The sequence below is a fragment of the Grampus griseus genome (assembly GCF_964374135.1).
Source record: "Grampus griseus genome assembly, chromosome: 6".
Lineage (NCBI taxonomy): Eukaryota > Metazoa > Chordata > Mammalia > Artiodactyla > Delphinidae > Grampus > Grampus griseus.
In genome coordinates this window covers 101049492-101072893 of record NC_139000.1, presented here as the reverse complement: position 1 = coordinate 101072893, position 23402 = coordinate 101049492, and the positions used below count along the sequence as shown (strand labels likewise).

Here is a 23402-nt window from a genome sequence, read left to right as displayed (position 1 = left end):
CCAATAGATGAATGAAGCATTCCTTGGTGGCTAAATTCCAGTGTAAGCAATGCAGACTTCTTCAAATTAATATTAAATGTGATGGCGAAAGGATTACACATGACAAAATTAAAAATGCTTATTAATAAGGGGCTTCCCTGGTGGCGCAGTGGTTGAGAGTCCGCCTGCCGATGCAGGGGCATGGGTTCGTGCCCCGGTCCGGGAAGATCCCACATGCCGCGGAGTGGCTGGGCCCGTGAGCCATGGCCGCTGAGCCTGCGCGTCCAGAGCCTGTGCTCCGCAATGGGAGAGGCCACAACAGTGAGAGGCCCGCGTACCGCAAAAAAAAAAAAAAAAAAAAAAAAAAAGTGGTGTTAAAACACATGTCACTTAACAGTTTACAATTCTGAATTGAGCCTGCATAATTCAGCAGAACATTTTGAGGTGTTTTAGTCAAAGGCTAATTTCTTTTGTTCTCCAAAGAACAGAGCTAAACAACAGCTTCAGGGTCCTTAAAAATACACTAAAGATCAGGCTTAGAAAACATGCAGCTTCTCTAAATACATTTATTGACCTGTTGGCTGGAGTGGTAAAACTATAGGAAGCATAATGACAAGTGAAAAGCAAAATATATCTCAGGGCAACCGTGAGAATATGCAAGATTCCTGGCATGTTTAGATTTCTTGATTCTTGTTCTGGCAAGTAGCATCTCAATGAAGTGGATTTTTGGATTCATTCTCTGATCAAAAGAAAAAAGTTTGGAAGCCATGGTTATTATAAATTATAAAATATTATGTAATAATAATAAATATTTATAGAATTTTAAAAATGCTAACAACCCTACTGAAAGGCAATATCATTAGCTTTATTTTACAGGTGAGAAAACTAATTAAATAACTTGGCTTAAAGTCCCTAGTTTGGGGAAGAACTAAGAAAAGAATTGAAGTTTCCTGAGTCCAAGTCCAATTTTCTTTCCATGATCCTAAATTGCCAATCTTGCCCAGTAATGGGGCATGCCCACCTATCATTCCAAGCCCCTAAAGAGTTGAATGGATGTTTTCTGTGATGCTATGCTTCTGGTCACTGTGACAGAGGAAGAAAATGGGCCTAATGTCTAGCATTCCCTGCAGAGTGGATCACACCAGGGGTTCAGCTGAGTGCAGTGATGCTTGGTGAGAGAATTAATGATGTTCCTCATCTTATGACCCCTCTGATCCTTTCCTTGAGGAAGTTATAGTCAATGGTTTTTGAGTCGATTATTCACTTTATAATCTCTCTGCAGTTTCCGTCCCAGAAAAGATTCAGGAAATTCAGGAAAGGGTGGGGATTTGTAAGAATAACTCCTTTAATATAATTTATCCTGAACCTTTCCCCTATTTATAACTTTTTGTTCTTGTTGCCATTTTTAGATTTGGAGACTGTTTTTCACTGAAAGGAATATATTCAGAACAATTAGGTTTCCTAGTATAACTTATGTAGGAGTGTGTAAAACACAAAAGCAATAAGTGAATTATGAATTATTGAGGCATTTTGAAAGGAATAAAATTGCTAAATCTTGTAGTGTGTTCTTAAATGTTATTTTCTGACTACGCTGCAAGTTTCAATGATCAGCACTTAAGAACAAAATTTGCTCTTCAATTGAGACCTTTTTAAATAAAATTTTCTGTCATATTACTTTATATTAAACTTACAACTAGCCAATAGAAACTTATACAAATTTTAGCACAGATTACAGCAGTCCTGATCTAGTAGATGATAAAGTAGCCACTTTTCTCATTACTATATTAGTATACACAGAACTCTGAGTTATTTATGTTCATATTGATGGCTTTTTTCATTTCTGAAACTGAGTCATTTAAAAAATGTAAAATAAATTGTGTTTTAGTGTATTGTAGAACTCAGTGTCACATCTCTCTTAAATCACATAGAAGTATGAAAATATTTGGAAACAAAGAAAGAAAAAAAGTCTTACGTGTTATGGTTTACTGTTTTTTCCACAGTCAGCTTCAGGTTTTAACATACAGGTCATGGCGTCACAGCAAGGATTGGCACATTCCTTTAAAGCACACACACAATGCGAAAGTGGGTTCAAGTATTTTTTTTCCTGTAGACTAGGTGCACAGAATTCTGGTACAAGATGACAGTGAAATTTCACTTTCTAAACTAAATTACTCTGCTATACAAATTCCAATGGAAATGACCAAGGAAATTTAATAATAGAAAAAATGCTGAGTAGTGAAAACTACCTCCTAAAAGGATAAAAATAGAATTATCCAAGAATTATCCCAAATAAATTTGCCCACGTGGTATTACATGTAAGTTAATTTAAAAGCTCAAAGGACAGTATTTCTATACTATTCAAACAGCTTGAAGATAGAGAAAAAAATTTTCTTAATCCTCAATTCATTTTACCAAGCCTGCATAATTTCGATAATGAGATTTGGTAATGAATATACACATACATACTATTCTCATTTATGAATATAAATGCAAAAACTTGAATAAAATATTAATAAAACACTAGCTTATTAATATAACAACTCTCTATTACAAACTATGCAGGGTTTTTTTGGTCACCAAAAATGCAATAGTGACTCAGCTCTACAGAATAAAGTAATATAATCCATCATATTAAAAGGCTGAGGGGAGAAAACAACTAATATTATAGTGATAGATGGCAAAAATTAGTACAAATTAGGTAGCCATTATTTACTTATTTAAGCGTATATTAGTAAACTATGAACAGAATTACGCATCATTATGATAAAATCTATCTGATGAATAGCAAAAATATATTCAATAATATAAACTATAAGACAAGAATTATTTATAAGCTATGTAAAGCAACTATACTCCATAAAAAGTAATTAAAAAAATTACTCATAGGCTATATCTGAATGTAAATTCTGACAAATGCTATGAGTGAAAAAATACATGAAAGTATAATAATTGGAACATAAAATCACACTTTCATTATTCATATGTGGTACAATTCTTGACCTAGGAAAAAAAGAGAGGATCAACTCTAAAAACTTTGAATGAGTCACTAAGATAGCTGTTTAAGATAACAATAAAAATAACATCAAGAACACTAATAAATTAGAACCTAAATAAAAAAGAAAACATTACACATATTAATAGCAAAAAGAAAAAATTGAAAATACTTCAAAATAAACTTTCAAAATGTGCAAGAACTGCATGAAGAACATTTTATATAACTTCCCTGAAAAACTTCAAAGGCAACTTGTCTTTTAAGACAATACTTAATATTGTAAAAATGCCAGTGGCCTTCAGAGTGAATTATGAATTTAACACGTTTCAACCAGAATCTCAATTGTATTTGTGGGCAAGTTGACAAAAAAAAAATACTGGGAGTTTTATAGAAGAATGAACACTGGATAATTGCTATGTAAACACTGCCAAAAAAAAAAAAAAAAGCCAGTGAAGAAATTTTCTATTAAAGATATTAAAGTGTGTTACATAGTTACAGTCATTAAAATAGCATTTCAGTTGTGTGATAATATCTAGACAGATAGATAGAATGATTATTTTTTAAATCCAGAAAAATACCTGCATATATACATAAAAATAATAAAATAGCATATAAGATCATGGAAAACTGGATTTTTCACTAAAGGATACTATATAAAGTATATATACACTACTTTTTGGGTAAGAAAACAGTTGTTTAAAAATTCAGTTGTTTGTAAGCTTGAACCCTCTCTCTGATTTTATTCAACTGTAGAAGAAGAAAATCAACAAGATATGGAAAAAGTACAGCAGTTGGATGATATACTTAAAGAATATTAGATATTATACATCATATATAGTAGTTTCTCTCTCTCCTCTCCTCCTCCCTTCTCTCCCTCTTTTTTTTGTAGGTGTGTCTGTGTGTACTGAATACACGTTATTTACCTGCTGAAATTAGAAATAGTAAGGATTGTGAACAACTTCAATGATCTTCCACCCAGGAAACCATATGGGAATGTAAGGAAGTAAGAATGAGATAAACATAAGTCTAACTTATTGTAAGGTATCACGTCATTTGTAAAATTTCGTATCTCATTATAATTAAGAGAATATTTGCAATATTCTTTACAAATGATTGTTGTACCATGTAAACTTTTAATATAATTCAATAGCTTAAAATTTCTGAATAAATAAACTCAGGCATAGAGAGATTACATGCCTTCCCCATTGTCATAGAGCCTCTTAAAGTAATGGATAAGTCTTGGGCTGCAGTAGGCTTCACCAATTACTAGCTTTGTATCCTTGGATCTAGTTACTTAAATTTTCTGCGTCTCACTTCTTTTCTGAATTGGGAAAATAACAAACCTATTTTGTAGATTTGTTGTGAGTAATAAGGAGATTGTGATTATAAAAGCATTTTGCAGATTGACACATAAAAGTTCTCTTCAAATAGTAACTCATTTTCTCAATCTTAAAAGTAAAAGAAGATTGCTAAGAAAATAGAATGCTTTCTTTTAGAAACCTAATCTGGGATTGCTAATAAACATTCTATCAGAGACATTCTTTAGAGTACACTGATGCCTTGAAGGGGTCAGATTTTTATGAAGATTAGCAGAAGTATAGTAATTATCTTAGACGTTCTATGTTAACCCATTTTCTACAGGTTTGTGTGATTTTTCTTTTTTCTCCTTCTGTTTTAATTTCTCCTCGTTTACACACTGGTTTGATGAGAGAAGACCAACACTTTTTCTATGGAGAGAACTTACTTCTAGACTTTTAATTGTTATTGCTCAACAAATGATCAGCTGTGACTTTATGTGATTTAGGAATTTCTGACTAATATATTTAGGAAAGATCATAAGTGACATGTTATAGTTAATGATTTACTTCTTTACACTGAACTTCATACAATCATGTCATAAGTGTATCCTGGCTTTGAAATGCTTTTCAAAAGATTACTAAAAGCAGTACTGAAAACAAGTGCAAGCCTACGTTTTACTAAGATGTCAAGTTTGTCTTTAAAAAGAATTTCCAAAAAAACATTTTAAAGGAAAAAAAAGAAAAAGAAAACAGTATAATTCTTATGCAACAGTAACTCTTTAGTAAATTTTTTAAACCGTGGATATTTTCATACCTCAGGAGAGCCACAATCACAGACTTCTCCTACTTCCAGAAGTTGGTTCCCACACACTGGTTTTATCATCATATTTTTAGGAACCCGTGTTTTCAGCAAGCAGCTTAGTTTTTGAGATAAAATATATTTTTTAAAATGTGAGCGACTGACTGTACTGAAATCCTTTGGGAATTTTGAACTGTAACCAGAAGAAAAATGAGACATATCATGACACACAGTGATAAGTGAACATGAGAATCTGACTTGTCTAACGATATTACGTAGTTCAATGAAAATTCCAAATTTAGTATAAATGGACCATGTTATATGTGGAGCTTCATAGAGCAGGCATACTCTGCTGGTTGAAAAATTCTTTTCCTAGACACCCAGTTGTAGAGTTGGAAGAATTTAAATTCCCGTGTGGATTCACTTCTGTCCTAAAGGGCAGCAGTGATGAGCCTCGCCATTTGTTATCATTCACTCATCTCGCCGAGGTCTAAGAGGTAGGCGATAATAACAATGAATAGTGAAAGGAAATAATTGCAGAATTAGAGGTTCTATGGACATATTTATCTATTTATGAACACTTCAAAAGCAAGGTATGTTTTTTCATTTTTCTATCCCAGGTCCTTGCAAAGTGCCTGGAATTAAAAGGCAACTATTAATAACATAAAAATGAATTGATTGGTGATGGGGATTTATAAGGATGTTGTCATCATCTTAATTAGATAAATATTTTTAGAAAATATATTATTTTAAGCTAAAATTATTTTAAGTTAAAATAACATGATCACTATACTTATAAACTCTATCTTGGCATATTTGGAGATCTTAAATAATGAACTCTGCTAGCTGGTAAATCCTATACATCAAGAAGCTGGAGGGTGGGGATTTCCCTGGCAGTCCAGTGGTTAAGGCTCTGCACTTCCAATGCAGGGGGCACGGGTTTGATCCCTGGTTGGGGAGCTAAGATCCCACATGCTGTGCGGTGTGGCCAAAAAAAAAAAAGAAAAAAAAAGAAAAGAAAAAAGAAGCTGGAGGGTGAATTAGCAGGAAACAGCCCTACATAAAAAAAAAAAATTTCCATCCAACTATATAGGCTGCATCTGAATTCTTTAAGATTTAAGAAATATTTTTTCTCTAGGGTGACAAGGGCTCACCTCAGATATTCATTCATCACACAACTCCCAGAGAGACACTTGGTGTTATATGGAACATCAGGCATACCGAGGGCATGACCCAACTCATGTGCCATCACTCCTGCAAGAGAGACACTGTTCTTTCTCTTACCCTGGAAAAAGAATAGAAATATCTATTACTTCTGATTTTATTCAGTTATTTGTTAATTTTTGCCAATGTTCAGTGTTACAAAAAAATAGTTTGACAGATGAAAATTATTGAATCATTGAGCTTCTTGCCCTGTCATTGGTTATTGAAAATTGTTGCATAAACATTTGAAATGATTGCCTCCTGGGAATCTAACCATTGAGCCAGTGCTCAATCAATATTTGCTGAATTAATGATGAATTCTTGATAAACCATGGTTAAATTACGGTAATTCCATTCTTTATAAGCAGTACTAAAATACACCATAGTATATACTCAAAGACCTCCAAAAACTATTGCCGTGATGCCTATGACACTGGTAGTGTTTGGCCGTATGACACCAGCATGCACTTTGTCTGACCTTCCTGGCCATAGATACTAGGGATGATTAATTTGAAGTTGCCTTGGGCCCCAGAGGGCACCTGGATTCCCTTTATGTCCCAGTCTTCCTGTTCTCATTCCCTAACACAAACTAAAGAATGAAACCTCTGGGATAGTCAATGTAAAGAGATATTCTGTTTCATAATCCAAGGAATCTTCAGTGTAGTGATCTAGCAGGAGGTTCATTTCTACTTTTATTTACTGACTCAGCAAGTGTACATTGTGCTAACTCTGAATAAGACATTGTGCTTGTCTTCCTGGAGGTTATAGAACCTCATGGAGCTATATTTTTACAAACCTCAATAACGGCAACAGACGATGGGGAACACAAGGAATTCAAGGCTGCCAGTGCTGTAATTCGATTTTTGAAGCCAACTCCACTGTGTGAAAGTTACAGGTACATTGTCACAATTTGAATCTTTGGAACCATCAGCTTTTTTCAACTCTGTTTGAGATTTCCCTAGTTCCCCTATCCTTTTCATATTCATGAGGCCCCCGAAAAGCTTCTGCTGTTCTATAGCATTATAATGACCACAGATGGCTATCCCACATCCAAGAGTCGATTTTAGTGTTCTGACATGGGTCTCCAATAATCTCACAGGTGAACTGCTATTAGTAGAACTTTAGGCTCTCTGACAACTGATCAGGGAGGTAGAATTGAACAGGAATGTCTGCCAAGAAACATTTGGGATAACTATCTTCTCTGCCAAAATAGGCCTGGCCCTGTCCAGCGTGTGCTCACGTGAGTAGCTGAGCGTGGTCATGGATCTTCATCTTCCCCAGGTTAGAACGATGCCAATTCAGAAAGTTTTCAAAGGTGACAGCTGTGTTGGGTACCACGTTTATCTTATCACCATCAGACCAGACTTCCATACCTATCAAGACCACTTGAACATCTATGGTATTATACATCTGTGGAAAGAACATTTTTCTTCATGAAAATGTTTGAGATTTCTTTTTTTAAAAGTTTTGATTGAAGTATAGTTGATTTACAATGTGTTAATTTCTGTTGTACAGCAAAGTGACTCAGTTATACATATATATTCTTTTTCATATGCTTTTCCATTATGGTTTATCCCAGGATATTGAATATAGTTTCCTGTGCTATATAATAGGAGAGATTTCTTTAGTATTTTAGATATTTTACTGACCACAAGTGATGCATAAATGTATCCGAATTTTGAAAATAGAAAACCTAGAAGTTGCCTTTTCTACAGTATATGTGATTTTACCTTGATGTTGATCATATCTGCTAAATTTCCCAAAACTGCTGGCCTTAAGCCATTGTGACTCTCCCAGCTCCTTATTTGGTGAACACATAGGGAAGCCCTAAGCTCCTGTGTGGAAATATATGTTTAGAGAACAAATATCTTACCACATTGAGTAGGTTTATCACATCAAACAGAAAGCTTCTTATCAAAGTTACATTCCTATTATACATGTTATACTGTAAAACAGAAAATGCAAAGAGTAATTAAAACCACAAATTAAAATGAGAAAGCTGATGGGGTACAGGATTTTACATTCTAAGAAAAATTACACGTTTCAATGTAAATAAATGTCTGTTCATTCCACGTCTATCTTATATAAGAATCTATTTCAACAAATTCTAATTCAAATGTAAGACGTTTTTGGCAGGAGAACAATTTGGCATTCATATAAAATTTCAATTCAAACTAAGTTAAATAAATCAAATTAATTTCAGTGTTTTTAAACCAATTTAATATTATTAAAATTTGGTTATAAAGCAGTATTTGAGAGAAGCACAGATTCTAGTATTTTTGAGCATATGAACATAATTTGTAAAGTACAGATAGTTTTATGTCTATATGTATTATAGTGAGAACTTTAAAAAGATATTAATAACCCATTCTTTTATGTTTCTAGTTATTGTGGTTGTTTTACTGTTGCTATCTGGCATTAAGTATATTTCCAATATCTGAATATTTTGGCAGAAGATTTTAAAGGGGGGGATGAATGAAAACTATTTTTGACAAAGCAGGTAGAACAGACAAGACAATCAGGTGGACAGGCTTTGTATTTTCAGCTAGAATAGTTTATTGCTTGTGTCCACTTGATAAGAAAACTTAAAAGTTGACTTAACTGGCCAAAAAGTACTTATATTTCATACTCACAAAGGCATTATCCAGCACCAAAAAGAGATCGATGTATTTCTTAGCCTGAAGAAAGTCTTTCTTTACAAAGAGTGAAAGAACATTGTTAATATCTTCAACCTAAGAGATTAAAAAGCTTACAAAGAGATTTAAATAAGTAAAGAAGGGTTGGGCTTTACTCATACGAGTCATTGCTGGGTGCACCAGTATTTCATACATCATTGCTGAAATGAATGTTGGTCGGAAAGCTGCACTCACCTCTGGCCTTTTGAGTGACCTTGAGGTTCGAATAAGGCCCTGTTTCCTGCCAACATTTCTTACACCACAGGTGTGATTAGCTGGGTCTAGCTCCTCCTGGTTGTATATGAGGACAGCATGTTCTTCTTGGTCTGTGCTTTTCAAAGGCTTTATCATGTATCTCTGATTGTGATGTGTGAAGTATCCCCTGCGAGATACAGAGGCTCATATTTCAAGATTGTCTTCCAGAGTCACATCCACTGACCAGAGTGTGGAGGGATACCTCTCCCTCAATCCCAAACTCACACATAGAGTTTTCATTTGTAGGCCTTGCAGCTAACTTTTGCTAACTTAAGTTGTACTCAGTATTTGTCAGTACTAAAATAGAGCCTATTTTAATTACCTAGAGAATTCTGAACAAGAAGTACTAAGGTGAAGCTATCCCAAAGAATTTGGAATGTACACCATAGTTTATTTTCACATTTAGCAAATATTGCTTGGCAGTTCCCAGACATATAATGGAAAATGCAGTAAAGGCATGTTTAGATACCAAGAACCCCAGAAGAGAGAGAGAATGATGAGCAGATCAGCCAGAGGAACAGTTTATAATTAGTATGAACTTAAAGATTTTCTCCTCTTAGAAGGAAAATTAGTTCAGAAATACAAAGTAAATCCATATGATGGAATATTAGAAAGCCAACACAGCTGTTAAAAATTACATCTATGAAGGTATTTTATGATCTGGGAAAAGGCTTATGATGTCATGTGATATGTCCCAGGTTGGCAGAAGAATCATGTATATTTTATTTCATATTTCAATCATGTAAAAGATATATTTGTCTATATGCATAAAAGGCAGCAACCATGACAAAATATTAATAATAGCGATACACAGAGGTAAAATTTTATGGTGGATAGTTTTGTATTTGTGCTTTCTCACACGTTAAAATTTTTCCCTAATTGGCAAGAATTATTTTAGTAAACAGAAATACCACACAGACAGACACACACACATACCCATACACACAAACTTCTAAAAATTATGTTCAACCATGACAATTGCAGGGTAGAATCTTTAAGAAAATGAAACAGGTGGTTTTGGGGAGTGAGTGGTAGAGTGGGTGATAAACATGAAAATGGATCCAGATATCCTCAAGCTCCAGAATGTAGTACTTGTTTAAAAATTGCTAACTTTAACTGTTACTAGAACCGCAGATAATGAGTGCAAGGATGATACATTATTCTTCACTTTAACCACATATATGCAACATTTTATCAATGGAGACAATTTTACCAGGATAGTAAGAAGATATGGTGTTCAGAAAGACTCAACCTTGTGTAACAAAATGGTGCTTGATGTTTAACATTTTTGCAAGTGGCACCCACCTCAGCCCATCACAAGTACAAATGCTGGCAACAGAATCCTTTTCATTTAGGACGTGTCCTTTATAGTAGCAGTGTTCCTAAGGTTGGAAAAAATGTGTTTGTTTTTTTTAACTACAAAAATAAACATATCACAGTCGTGTTGAAAGCTCTTATCTTGAATATGTAGGAAAGTTCTTCAAGTAGTGGCTGTGGCCAGACCAGCTCCCAGAAACAAAAACATGGAGAACCTCAGCGGTTTCATGAACTACTCCATGGGGAATTTGAATCTAAATGGACTCATGGCAAGAGTGGATGCTGCATTTGAGAAGTAGCCAGTTCCCCCATGGAATCTATAGCACTCCCCAAGAGCTCTCAGGTTTGAGTGTCAACTTTTGAGAATATAGTTCCCTTATGTAAGCTCCACTGTGCATCACATATCAATAAAATGAGGTATTCATTTTTCCAGATTCTGGAGTCCTCAGGGGGCCACATCACCACTCCTGAGCCCCTCAGACTAACTGGTCCAACTCATTATTTTAACTAGTGTGTTAGTGGCATCGCTTTACCAGCATCCGAAGCCCAGAGAATTTATCTACAACTAGAGATTCACACATGGTTGGCGCTTCGTAGAAGCAAAGTAATGGGTCACTTATGTAGAATGATCCAAGAAAGCTAATGAATAAACTCTTGCTCAGAATAAACTGACTTGCCTCAGGGTCTGAAAATCCATCTGTGTCTTTCTTTCCTTTGTAAGAAACCTTGTCATCATAAACATTTTCTTATAGACGACTTGGAAAAGGTACCACATTAAGATATCACTGGCCATTCACACTTGAGCATGAATAAATTTATCAGATATTTTCCCCAGAGGTCAATGTTAACAACAATCCAGACATCCATGAAATGAGAGTCTTGACTTGAGAAGGGAATGGAGAGTCATTCTGTGGCATAAGTCTTGTCTGTTTTTTTATAGAAACATAGATATTTGGGGCACCATGGAGGGTGGCTCTGAGAAACTCGCTTAGCTTGGTAATACTCCATGAATGAGTCTTTTTATATTCTCTTCCTGTTTTTCCCTTGGCCTTGATTCTCTATGTCTGATATCTATACCTCGGCATTATTCACATGATGGTAGTTTAACCAGATAAAAAATTATATTAATTAAATAATATACCTTTTCTGATCTCAGGATAAATGCATATATCATTAGGAAACAGTAAACAGCGACATGACCTTTCAAGTACCTAGGGGACAATATTTCTAACCTATTGATAAGATGGTTTAAGGGAAAGCAGACTTTTGGTTGCTTCTAAAAATGCAACACTTGGAAGCCTCCTACTACTCCTATCTTTTAAAAAAGATACAATTTTTTTCATCTGTTATCTCATTGGTCTTAGATGAGCATCCTGTTTTCAAGTCCTTTAATTTTTTTTAAGTTGCCCTTGAACCTATGAATCTTACGATGTAAGCAGCAGATCCAAGTAAGAGTCCCAGAAAGCATTCGGAACCTACCATGTTCTGAGGGCTTGTTGTGATTTTCTCTCCTCTGGGTGAGTAATATGTTTCAAGGTAGTCTGGCCCCAGGAGATGCCTGTAGAGAGCAGAAAGCTGCATGATACTCTCATGGTGGTAGTAAAGGCTAATATTCCTGTAAGATCATCAGTACTAAAGGAATGATAATGTCTACAGTGAGAAAGAGCTGGCATTCTGACCACTGGTCCTTTTCCAACATCAGAAGTCTGCTCCTGAAGCAAACCAAAGCATTAGTTATACCTCTTAGATCTGAGGAAAGAAATACCCTGAAATACTTTTCTGATAGAAAAATCACATAGGAATTTTTCTACCTTCAAATGGATTATTTTGGGATTCTTTGAACCAAGGATATAGGCTCCAAAGGATCTCTGTAGGGTGTTGGGTCGTAAATACACATGAAGGACCATTGCATTCAGGGAGAAGTTTACTATTATAGAACTTGGTGGAGCCCCATACCCTGGGATCTATCTCAAACTTGTATGCCCTGAATGAGCATTAGATATATGTTATTATAAAAGTAATGGAGGAGAGGACCTTCAAGATAGCAGAGGAGCAAGACGGGGAGATCACCTTCCTCCCCCCAAATACATCAAAAATACATCTACATGTGGAACAACTCCTACAGAACACCTACTGAACGCTGGCAGAAGACCACAGACTCCCCAAAAGGCAAGAAACTCCCCACGTACCTGGGTAGGGCAAAAGAAAAAACGGACACAAAAGAATAGGGACAGGACCTGCACTTCTGGGAGGGAGCTGTGAAGGAGGAAAAATTTCCACATACTAGGAAGTCCCTTTGCAGGCAGAGACTGTGGGTGGCAGAGAGGGGAAGCTTCAGAGCCACAGAGGAGAGTGCAGGAACAAGGGTGCAGAGGGCAAAGTGGAGAGATTCCCCCACAGAGGATCGGCGCCGACCAGCACTCAACCAGCCTGAGAGGCTTCTCTGCTCATCCGCCGGGATGGGTGAGGGCTGGGAGCTGAGGCTCCAGCTTCAGAGTTCAGACCCAAGGGAGAGGACTGGGGTTGGCTGCGTGAACACAGCCTGAAGGGGGCTAGTGTGCCACAACTGTCCAAGAAAAAGTCTGGAGCTGCCTAAGAGTCAAGAGACCACTGTTTCGGGGTGCATGAGGAGAGGAAATTCAGAACACCACCTAAATGACCTTCAGAGATGGGCGCAAGCCACAGCTATCAGCACAGACCCCAGAGATGGGCATGAGATGCTAAGGCTGCTGCTGCTGCCACCAAGAAGCCTGTGTGCAAGCATAGGTCACTATCCACACCTCCCCTCCTCGGAGCCTGTGCAACCCGCCACTGCCAGGGTCCCGTGATCCAGAGACAATTTCCCCGAGAGAACATATGACTCACCTCAGGCTGGTACAAGGTCACACTGGACTCTGCCACTGCAGGCTTGCCCTGCATTCCATACCTCTCCCTCCCCCTGACCTAAGTGATCCAGAGCCCCCAAATCAGCTGCTCTTTAACCCCCTCCTGTCTGAACGAAGACCTGTTGCCAAAGGGCGACCTACATGCAGAGGCGGGAACAGATCCAAAGCTGAACCCCAGGAGCTGTGCGAACAAAGAAGAGAAAGGGAAATTTCTCTGTGCAGCCTCAGGGGCAGCGTATTAAATCTCCGCAATCAACTTGATGTACCCTGCGTCTGTGGAATACCTGAATACACAACTAATCATTCCAAAATTGAGGTGGTGGTCTTTAAGAGCAACTGTAGATTGGGGTTTGCTGTATGCGACTGACTAGTTTCTGATTTTTATGTTTATCTTAGTATAGTTTTTAGTGCTTCTTATCATTGGTGGATTTGTTTATTGGTTTGGTTGCTCTCGTCTTTTTCTTTCTTAATTGGAAAATTTTTAAATTTAATACTATCTTTTTATTTTTTTTAATAACTTTATTTTACTTATTCTTTTCTTTCTTTCTTTCTTTTCTCCCTTTTCTTCTGAGCCATGTGGCTGAGAGGGTCTTGGTGCTCCAGCCGGGTCTCAGACCTGAGGGGGGAGACACAAGTTCACCAGAGACCTCCTGGCTCCTCATAATATCAATTGGTGAGAGCTCCCCCAGAGATCTCCATCTCAACACTAAGACCCGGCTCCACTCAATTTCCAACGAGGTCCAGCACTGGACACCCCATGCCAAACAACTGGCAAGACAGGAACACAACACCACCCATTAGCAGAGAGGCTGCCTAAAATAATAATAAATTCACAGACACCCCCAAACACAACACTGGATGCGGTCCTGCCCACCAGAAAGAAAAGATCCAGCCTTATAGACCAGAGAGCACAGGCACCAGTCTCCTCCACCAAGAGCCTACACAAACCACTGAAACAACCTTACCCACTGGGGGCAGACACCAAAAACAATGGGAACTACGAACCTGAAGACTGTGAAAAGGAGACCCCAAACACAGTAAGTTAAGCAAAATGAGAAGACAGAGAAATACACAGCAGATGAAGGAGCAAGGTAAAAACCCACCAGACCTAACAAATGAAGAGGAAATAGGCAGTCTACCTGAAAAAGAATTCAGAATAATGATAGTAAAGATGATCCAAAATATTGGAAATAGAATGGAGAAATACAAGAAACATTTAACAAGGGCCTAAAAGAACTAAAGAGCAAACAAACAATGATGAACAACAGAATAAATGGAATTAAAAATTCTCTAGAGGGAATCAATAGCAGAATAACTAAAGCAGAAGAACGAATAAGTGAGCTGGAAGTAAAATAGTGGAAATAACTGCTACAGAGCAGAATAAAAAAAAAAGAATGAAAAGAATTGAGGACAGTCTCAGAGACCTCTGGGACAGCATTAAACACAACATTCAAATTATAGGGGTCCCAGAAGAAAAAGAGAAAAAGAAAGAGACTGAGAAAATATTTGAAGAGATTATAGTTGAAAATTTCCCTAATATGGGAAAGGAAATAGTTAATCAAGTCCAGGAAGTGCAGAGACTCATACAGGATAAATGCAAGGAGAAACATGCCAAGACACATATTAATCAAACTATCAAAAATTAAATACAGGGCTTCACTGGTGGCGCAGTGGTTGAGGGTTCACCTGCCGATGCAGGGGACACGGGTTCGTGCCCTGGTCCAGGAAGATCCCACATGCCGTGGAGCGGCTGGGCCCATGAGCCATGGCCACTGAGCCTATGTGTCTGGAGCCTGTGCTCTGCAACAGGAGAGGCCACAACAGTGAGAGGCCCGTGTACCGCAAAAAAAAAAAAAAAAAAAAAAAAAATTAAATACAAAGAAAAAATGTTAAAAGCAGCAAGGGAGAAGCAACAAATACCATAAGCGAGAATACCCATAAGGTTAACAGCTGATCTTTCAACAGAAAGTCTGCAAGCCAGAAGGGAATGGCAGGAGATATTTGAAGTGATGAAAGGGAAAAACCTATAACCAAGATTACTCTCCACAGAAAGGATCTCATTCAGATTCGATGGAGAAATTAAAATCTTTACAGGCAAGCAAAAGCTAAGAGAATTCAGCACCACCAAACCAGCTTTACAACAAATGCTAAAGGAATTCTCTAGGCAGGAAACACAAGAGAATGAAAAGACCTACAAAAACAAACCCAAAACAATTAAGAAAATAGTAAATGGAATATACATATCTATAATTACCTTAAATGTAAATTGATTAAATGCTCCAACCAAAAGACATCGACTGGCTGAATCGATACAAAAACAAGATTTGTATATATGCTGTCTGCAGGAGACCCACTTCAGACCTAGGGACACATACTGACTGAAAGTGAAGGGATGGAAAAAGATATTCCATGTAAATGGAAATCAAAAGAAAGCTGGAGTAGCAATTCTCATATCAGACAAAATAGACTTTAAAATAAAGACTGTTACAAGAGACAAAGAAGGACACTACATAACAATCAAGGGATCAATCCAAGAAAGAAGACATAACAATTGTACATATTTTTGCACCCAACATAGGAGCACCTCAACATAAGACAAATGCTAACAGCCAGAAAAGAGGAAATCGACAGTAACACAATCATAGTAGGGGACTTTAACACCCCACTTTCACCAATGGACAGATCATCCAAAATGAAAATAAATAAGGAAACCAAGCTTTAAATGATACATTAAGCAAGATGGACTTAACTGATATTTATAGAACATTCCATCCAAAAACAACAGAATACACATTTTTCTCAAGTTCTCATGGCACATTCTCCAGGATAGATCGTATCTTGGGCCACAAATCAAGCCTTGATAAATTTAAGAAAATTGAAATCGTATCAAGTATGTTTTCCAACCACATGCTATGAGACCAGATACCAATTACAGGAAGAAAACTGTAAAAAGTACAAACACATGGAGGCTAAGCAATGCACTACTAAATATCCAACAGATCACTGAAGAAATCAAAAGGAAATCAAAGAACACCTAGAAACAAATGACAATGAAGACACGACCACCCAACTGCAGTTTGCTGCACCCAACTGCAGCAAAAGCAGTTCTAAGAGGGAAATTTATAGCAATACAATCCTACTGCAAGAAATAAGAAAAATCTCAAACAACCTAACGTTACACCTAAAGCAATTAGAGAAAGAAGAACAAAATCCCCCCAAAGTTCGCAGAAGGAAAGAAATCATAAAGATCAGATGAGAAATAAATGAAAAAGAAAGAAGGAAACAACAGCAAACTTCAATAAAATTAGAAGCTGGTTCTTTGAGAAGATAAACAAAATTGATAAAACACTAGCCAGACTCATCAAGAAAAAAAGGGAGAAGACTCAAATCAACAGAATTAGAAATGAAAAAGGAGAAGTAACAACTGATCCTGCAGAAATACAATGAATCATGAAGGATTACTATAAGCAACTGTATGCCAGTAAAATGGGCAACCTGGAAGAAATGGACAAATTCTTAGAAAAGCACAACCTTCTGAGACTGAACCAGGAAGAAATAGAAAATATAAACAGACCAATCACAAGCATAGAAATTGAAACTGTGATGAAAAATCTTCCAACAAACAAAAGCCCAGGACCAGATGGCTTCACAGGTGAATTCTATCAAACATTTAGAGAAGAGCTAACACCCATCCTTCTCAAACTCTTCCAAAAAACTGCAGGGGAACTAACAATCCCAAACTCATTCTACGAGGCCACCATCACCCTGATACCCAAACCAGACAAAGATATCACAAAAAAAGAAAACTAGAGGCCAATATCACTGATGAACATAGATGCAAAAATCCTCAACAAAATACTAGCAAACAGAATCCAACAGCACATTAAAAGGATCATACACCATGATCAAGTGCGGTTTATCCCAGGAATGCAAGGATTCAATATATGCAAATCAATCAATGTGATACAGCATATTAAAAAATTGAAGAATAAAAACCATATGATTTTCTTAATAGATGTAGAAACAGCTTTTGACAAAATTCAACACCTGTTTATGGTAAGAACCCTCCAGAAAGTAGGCATAGAGGGAACTTACCTCAACCAAGTAAAGGCCATATATGACAAACCCACAGCCAATGTCATTCTCAATGGTGAAAAACTGAAGCCATTTCCACTAAGATCAGGAACAAGACAAGGTTGCCCACTCCCACCGCTATTATTCAACATAGTTTTGGAAGTTTTAGCCACAGCAATCAGAGAAGAAAAAGAAATAAAAGGAATCCAAATCGGAAAAGAAGTAATACTGTCACTGTTTGCAGATGACATGATACTATACAATGAGAATCGTAAAGATGCCACCAGAAAACTGCTAGAGCTAATCAATGAATTTGGTAAAGTTGCAGGATCCAAAATTAATGCACAGAAATCTCTTGCTTTCCTATACACTAGTTATGAAAAATCTGAAAGAGAAATTAAGGAAACATGCCCATTTACCATTGCAACAAAAAGAATAAAATACCTAGGAATAAAACTAAGGAGACCTGTATGCAGAAAACTATAAGACACTGATAAAACATATTAAAGATGTTACAAACAGATGGAGAGATATACCATGTTCTTGGATTGGAAGAATCAACATTGTGAAAATGACTCTACTACCCAAAGCAATCTACAGATTCAATGCAATCCCTATCAAATTACCAATGGCATTTTTCACAGAACTAGACCAAAAAATTTCACAATTAGTGTTGAAACACAAAAGTCCCTGAGTAGCCAAAGCAATCTTAAGAAAGAAAAATGGAGCTGGAGGAATCAGGCTCCCTAACTTCAGACTATACTACAAAGCTACAATAATCAAGACAGTATGGGACTGGCACAAAAAAGAAATATAGATCAATGTAACAGGATAGAAAACCCAGAGGTAAACTCATGCACATATGGTCACCTTCTCTTTGGTAAAGGAGGCAAGAATATACAACGGAGAAAAGACAGCCCCTTCAATAAGTGGTGCTGGGAAAACTGGACAGCTACATGTAAAAGAATGAAATTAGAACACTCCCTAACACCACACACAAAAATAAACTCAAATTGGATTAAAGACCTAAATGTAAGGCCAGACACCATCAAACTCTTGGAGGAAAACATAGGCAGAACACTCTATTACATAAATCAGAGCAAGATCCTTTTGAGCCACCTCCTAGAGAAACGGAAATAAAAACAAAAATAAACAAATGGGACCTAATGAAACTTAAAAGCTTTTGCACAGCAAGGGAAACCATAAACAAGATGAAAAGACAACGCTCAGAATGGGAGAAAATATTTAGAAACGAAGCAACTGACAAAGAGTTAATCTCCAAAATATACAAGCAGCTCATGCAACTCAATATCAAAAAAACAGACAACGCAATCCAAAAATGGGCAGAAGACCTAAATAGATATTTGTCCAATGAAGATATACAGATTTCCAACAACATATGAAAGGATGCTCAACATCACTAATGATTAGAGAAATGCAAATCAAAACTACAATGAGATATCACCTCACACTTGTCAGAGTGGCCATCATCAAAAAATCTACAAACAATAAATGCTGGAGAGGGTGTGGAGAAAAGGGAACCCTCTTGCACTGTTGGTGGGAATGGAAATTGGTACAGCCACTATGGAGAGCAGTATGGAGTTTCCTTAAAAAACTAAAAGTAGTACTACTATACAACCCCACAATCCCACTACTGGGCATACACCCTAGAAAATCATAATTCAAAAGTGTTATGTACCACAATACTCATTGCAGCAGTATTTGTAATAACTAGGACACGGAAGCAACCTAAGTGTCCATCAACAGATGAATGGATAAAGAAGATGTGGCACATATATACAATGGAATATTACTCAGCCATGAAAAGAAATGAAATTGAGTTATTTGTAGTGAGGTGAATGGACATAGAGTCTGTCGTACAGAGTGAAGTAAGTCAGAAAGAGAAGAACAAATACCATATGCTAACACATATATATGGAATCTAAAAATAAATAAATAAATAAATAATGGTTCTGAAGATCCTAGGGGCAGGACAAGAATAAAGATGCAGACGTAGAGAATGGACTTGAGGACATGGGGAGGGGGAAGGGTAAGCTGGGACGAAGTGAGAGAGTGGTATGGACATATATACTCTACCAAATGTAAAATAGATAGCTAGTGGGAAGCAGCCGCATAGCACAGGGAGATCAGCTCGGTGCTTTTGACCACCTAGATGAATGGGATAGGGAGGTTGGGAGGCAGGCACAAGAGGGAGGGTATATGGGGATATATGTATACATATAGCTGATTCACTTTGTTATACAGCTGAAACTATCACACCATTGTAAGGCAATTATAGTCCAATAAAGATGTTAAAAAAATTAAAATGCTTTACAGAACAACAGCAACAAAAAGTAATGGAAAGTCACATCAAAGGTTTCAGTTTATCTGGGTAAAAAATATTTTCAGTAAATTCCAAAAGCAGCAGGGAATCAAGTCATTCGTGCAGCTCTTTGTTTTACTCTTTGCATATAATTTCCTAGGGAAACATCAAACTTCTTAGATAATATTAACACCAACTATTAACATCTAATATTCAATATGCTTCATGTCTTCTATGTCAAATTACAGTATATAGAGTCTAAAGAAGATTTATTTTTCCACATTCTCTTAGGTATAATCCAGTGATTAGACTGTCAGGAAATACAACTTACTCGGCTTTTTGTAGGCAAAGAATGACGTCTTCTCCATTTAATATCATCTGATACTGAAGTTCATGTTCATATCTTTCCTAAAAATATGTAATAATATAATGATAATTTATATTTATGAGTCTATCTAAAATAATTATAATGATATAAGTAGCTGTATAGAATAATAATTACAAATGTAATAGTCAGAAAGTTAATATCTATAATACATTTTTAAAATGTTAATTAATGAGATAATATGATTTCTCTATTATAGACAAAAGGCAATTCAGGGGGTCAGGAGGTGAGGGTAGGGAGAAGACATGGGTTTGGTGGGCTTGGCAAGGAATGTCTTCTCCTAGAAATACTGCCGTTCTGTCCTCTTTTTTTTTTTTTGTTCCCCCCACAGAGTTGGAGAAACACCCAAACTGTTTTATTTTTTCTGATCCAGTGTGGGAGTTAACTCCCTTCCTGCTGCTTAACGGTAAAAGCATTTAGAAAAATCCTATGCCCTCTCCTGGGCAAAGGGGAACATTCGTGTAAATGGGCTTCAAGACTGAACTACTAGATGTTGACTGTGACATCACTTCTACTAGTAAAAAGGTCCTTTACTGTCTCTTTAGATGACAGCAAAATCCCACGGTCATCCCATTGCTTACCTCTTTGCCATGCTTCTCTGTCTGGTTGTTCTGTATCTCTCTTTTGTGTAAAATGTGTAGTTTTTTAGGATGAACTACTTCATAGGGCTCTAGTTCAGGAGTCTGCTTTATGGCTATTGCTAGAAAAAGAGAGGTAATACTGACAAAATATTTAAAGGTTTTTGTCGGTTGGTTTCTTGAAACTGAGTGGAAGACAATTTCCATTGAGAAGGGAAACATTGAGAAGAACAAGTTACTCCTCCAGTTCAGCTTTGACAACAAAGAATTTTTCTTTAGTTTTCTCTCCCTATTCTGGAAAGATGTGACAATGATGAAACAATTCTTTGGAACTGTCAATATATTAGTACTTACCTTGAGCTTGAACGATGAGCCAGAGGGTGGAAAGCAGGACCAAAGACATGCTGGCTACTGTAGGTAGCTGAGACATCCCACACAACATGAAGATTTGGTCTCCCCAGCTGTCCAGTTTTATCTTCCCCTACTTCTCTTTACAAATTGAAAAAAAATAATAAAAACCTAAAACCTTCTTTGGGAGATTGAGGAATGTTTCCTAATGACACTGGGAAGTTGCTAAGAAATTGCAGTGTCAAGATCGTGAGAATGTTCCTCATTTATGAGAGGTGTTTATGTCTGTGGTTACAGCTTAAGGAGTCACATCTGGACAGCTGCTTGGCCCTGATGCTCCTATAGTAGTGAGAAAGTACCAACTGAGACAGATGTGTGTGCATATGTTTACATATTCATTAAATTCAGCCATTGCTCATGCCATTCGGTAGTGTTATAGAAATTGATCCATACTTTTAGAAAATATTTCAGTAGTCTGTACATATTTTGAAAAATTGGCACAGAGAAAACAATCTGTAAAACAAGCACCAGGCAAAGTTTTATAAGCTAGGATATTATAATTTCTCTGACCCTCACTTTCCTTATCTGTGAAAAGGGGATGATGATAATGATACCTACTCTAAGTTTCTTATAAAGTTCATAGAAGGTAACACACACACATGCACGCACACACGTAAAACTATAAGGAAATGTGCAAATGTAAATTCTCTTGACGACAGTGCTAGCCTCAAATTATACTGCATATAAAGTATTTTTGAAACGCACTATGAGTTCTACTGAAGGAAAATAACTTTTTCTGATTACAAAAATAATACATTTTCATGGTCATAAGCATCAAATCAGTATCCTGAGGGAAAGAAGTTGGTCACCCAACAGCCCAACATCAAGAAGTGACTACTGTTAACATTTTGACAACTTATTTTCATCTCTCTTCCATGCACTAGTAAAAGAAAGGAAAGAAAAAAGAAAATTAAACTTTATAAACTATAGTTCTTACTGTAGAAAAGGTTTGGGGAACCTGTTATTTTTTGCATAGCATTATAGCATAAACATTGTCATCCTATTGTATATTAATATGTTATTTTAATGACTTTAGAATATTGCCTTGCGTGTAATGTTTTATATGTCGTTATTTGTGTATATTTCTATGATTGATTTTCTGATTCTTTTGGATAACTTACTAGAAATGGTATTATTTAGTTAAAAAGGTAGAACAATTTGAGCTTCTTGGTATACATTGATCGGGTAATTCTCAGATAATTAGCTCCAAATTACACCCCCATTTGCAGAGTTTTCCCAATCTAAAAATCTATGCTCTTTAACTACTGAGTTCAGTTTTCACTGATACATTTGGGAGTTTGCTAGCATTGGACTGTAAGTTTTGTAGTTACCTCTTCATGTTCATGCTTCTTTTTGTTCTTCTACGTTCTGTTGTGTCATTTAAGCTTTCTCTATAATTTTATATATATATATATATATATATATTTTTTTGCTGGTGCAGAAGATCAACAGTCTACATATATCCTATAGTAGTTACCATTAAAATTTCACAAAATATAATCTTAACATCTCTACCGTCAAGTAGTACAAGACTTTGGAATGGTGTAACTCTTATCAACATCTCACCCCTTGCCATCTTACATGTTGTTGTCAGGTATTTTAGCTCTACCATGATTTTCACCCCTAAGTTAGTCATTATCATTAGTTTGTGTTTTATACAGATAATACTATTTGAAATTACTCACAATCATACCACCTTCTTTGCTTATAGATCCTTTTAGTATTAGTATTTTTTAAATGTCTTTATAAAACATATTCTCTGACAAATCATTTCTTAGAGTAAACACTACTTTTTTTAAAATTTTTTTTCTGAGAGTATTTATTTCACCCTATTCTTTAACGGTGGTTTAGCTCGGAATACAGTTTTAGAATGACAATTAATGTCTCAGCATTTGTAAGCTATTTTACTGGGGTTTTTTTTTTTTTTTTTTTTTGACAACTAGTGTTGCTGTTGAAAAGTCTGCTTTCAGACTATTAAACACCACATTAATTTTTGGTTACTTATACAGCTAGTATTTCAAGATAAGTTAAATATTTATTGAGATCATGTTAAATTTGAGTTTATATTAAATTAATGCTACTATTCTGGGCATTTCAAGATGACCCTGATACTATCCTTAGTATTGTGATAGTCCCGTAACAAAGTCTAATAATAGAGATTAATTTACAAATAGGTCCGTTTATACAAATGGTAAACATTATGATTGAGGCTTGTGCACTACATTCAGGTA

General features: G+C 36.3%; 1 protein-coding gene across 1 annotated transcript; it reads right to left on the bottom strand.

Annotated features, from left to right (window-relative positions):
• Window positions 1–1954: 1954 nt before the first annotated feature.
• ADAMDEC1 (ADAM like decysin 1) lies at window positions 1955–21205 on the bottom strand (the record flags this gene model as incomplete). The annotated part of the gene is made up of 13 exons (XM_082655849.1): window positions 1955–2035; window positions 5084–5261; window positions 6223–6353; window positions 7068–7149; window positions 7512–7681; window positions 8145–8216; window positions 8905–8964; window positions 9142–9328; window positions 10507–10583; window positions 11998–12076; window positions 20132–20208; window positions 20767–20885; window positions 21118–21205. 13 exons carry the CDS (start codon window positions 21203–21205, stop codon window positions 1955–1957), a joined length of 1401 nt encoding a protein of 466 aa, XP_082511975.1.
• Between the last annotated feature and the right edge of the window lie 2197 nt (window positions 21206–23402).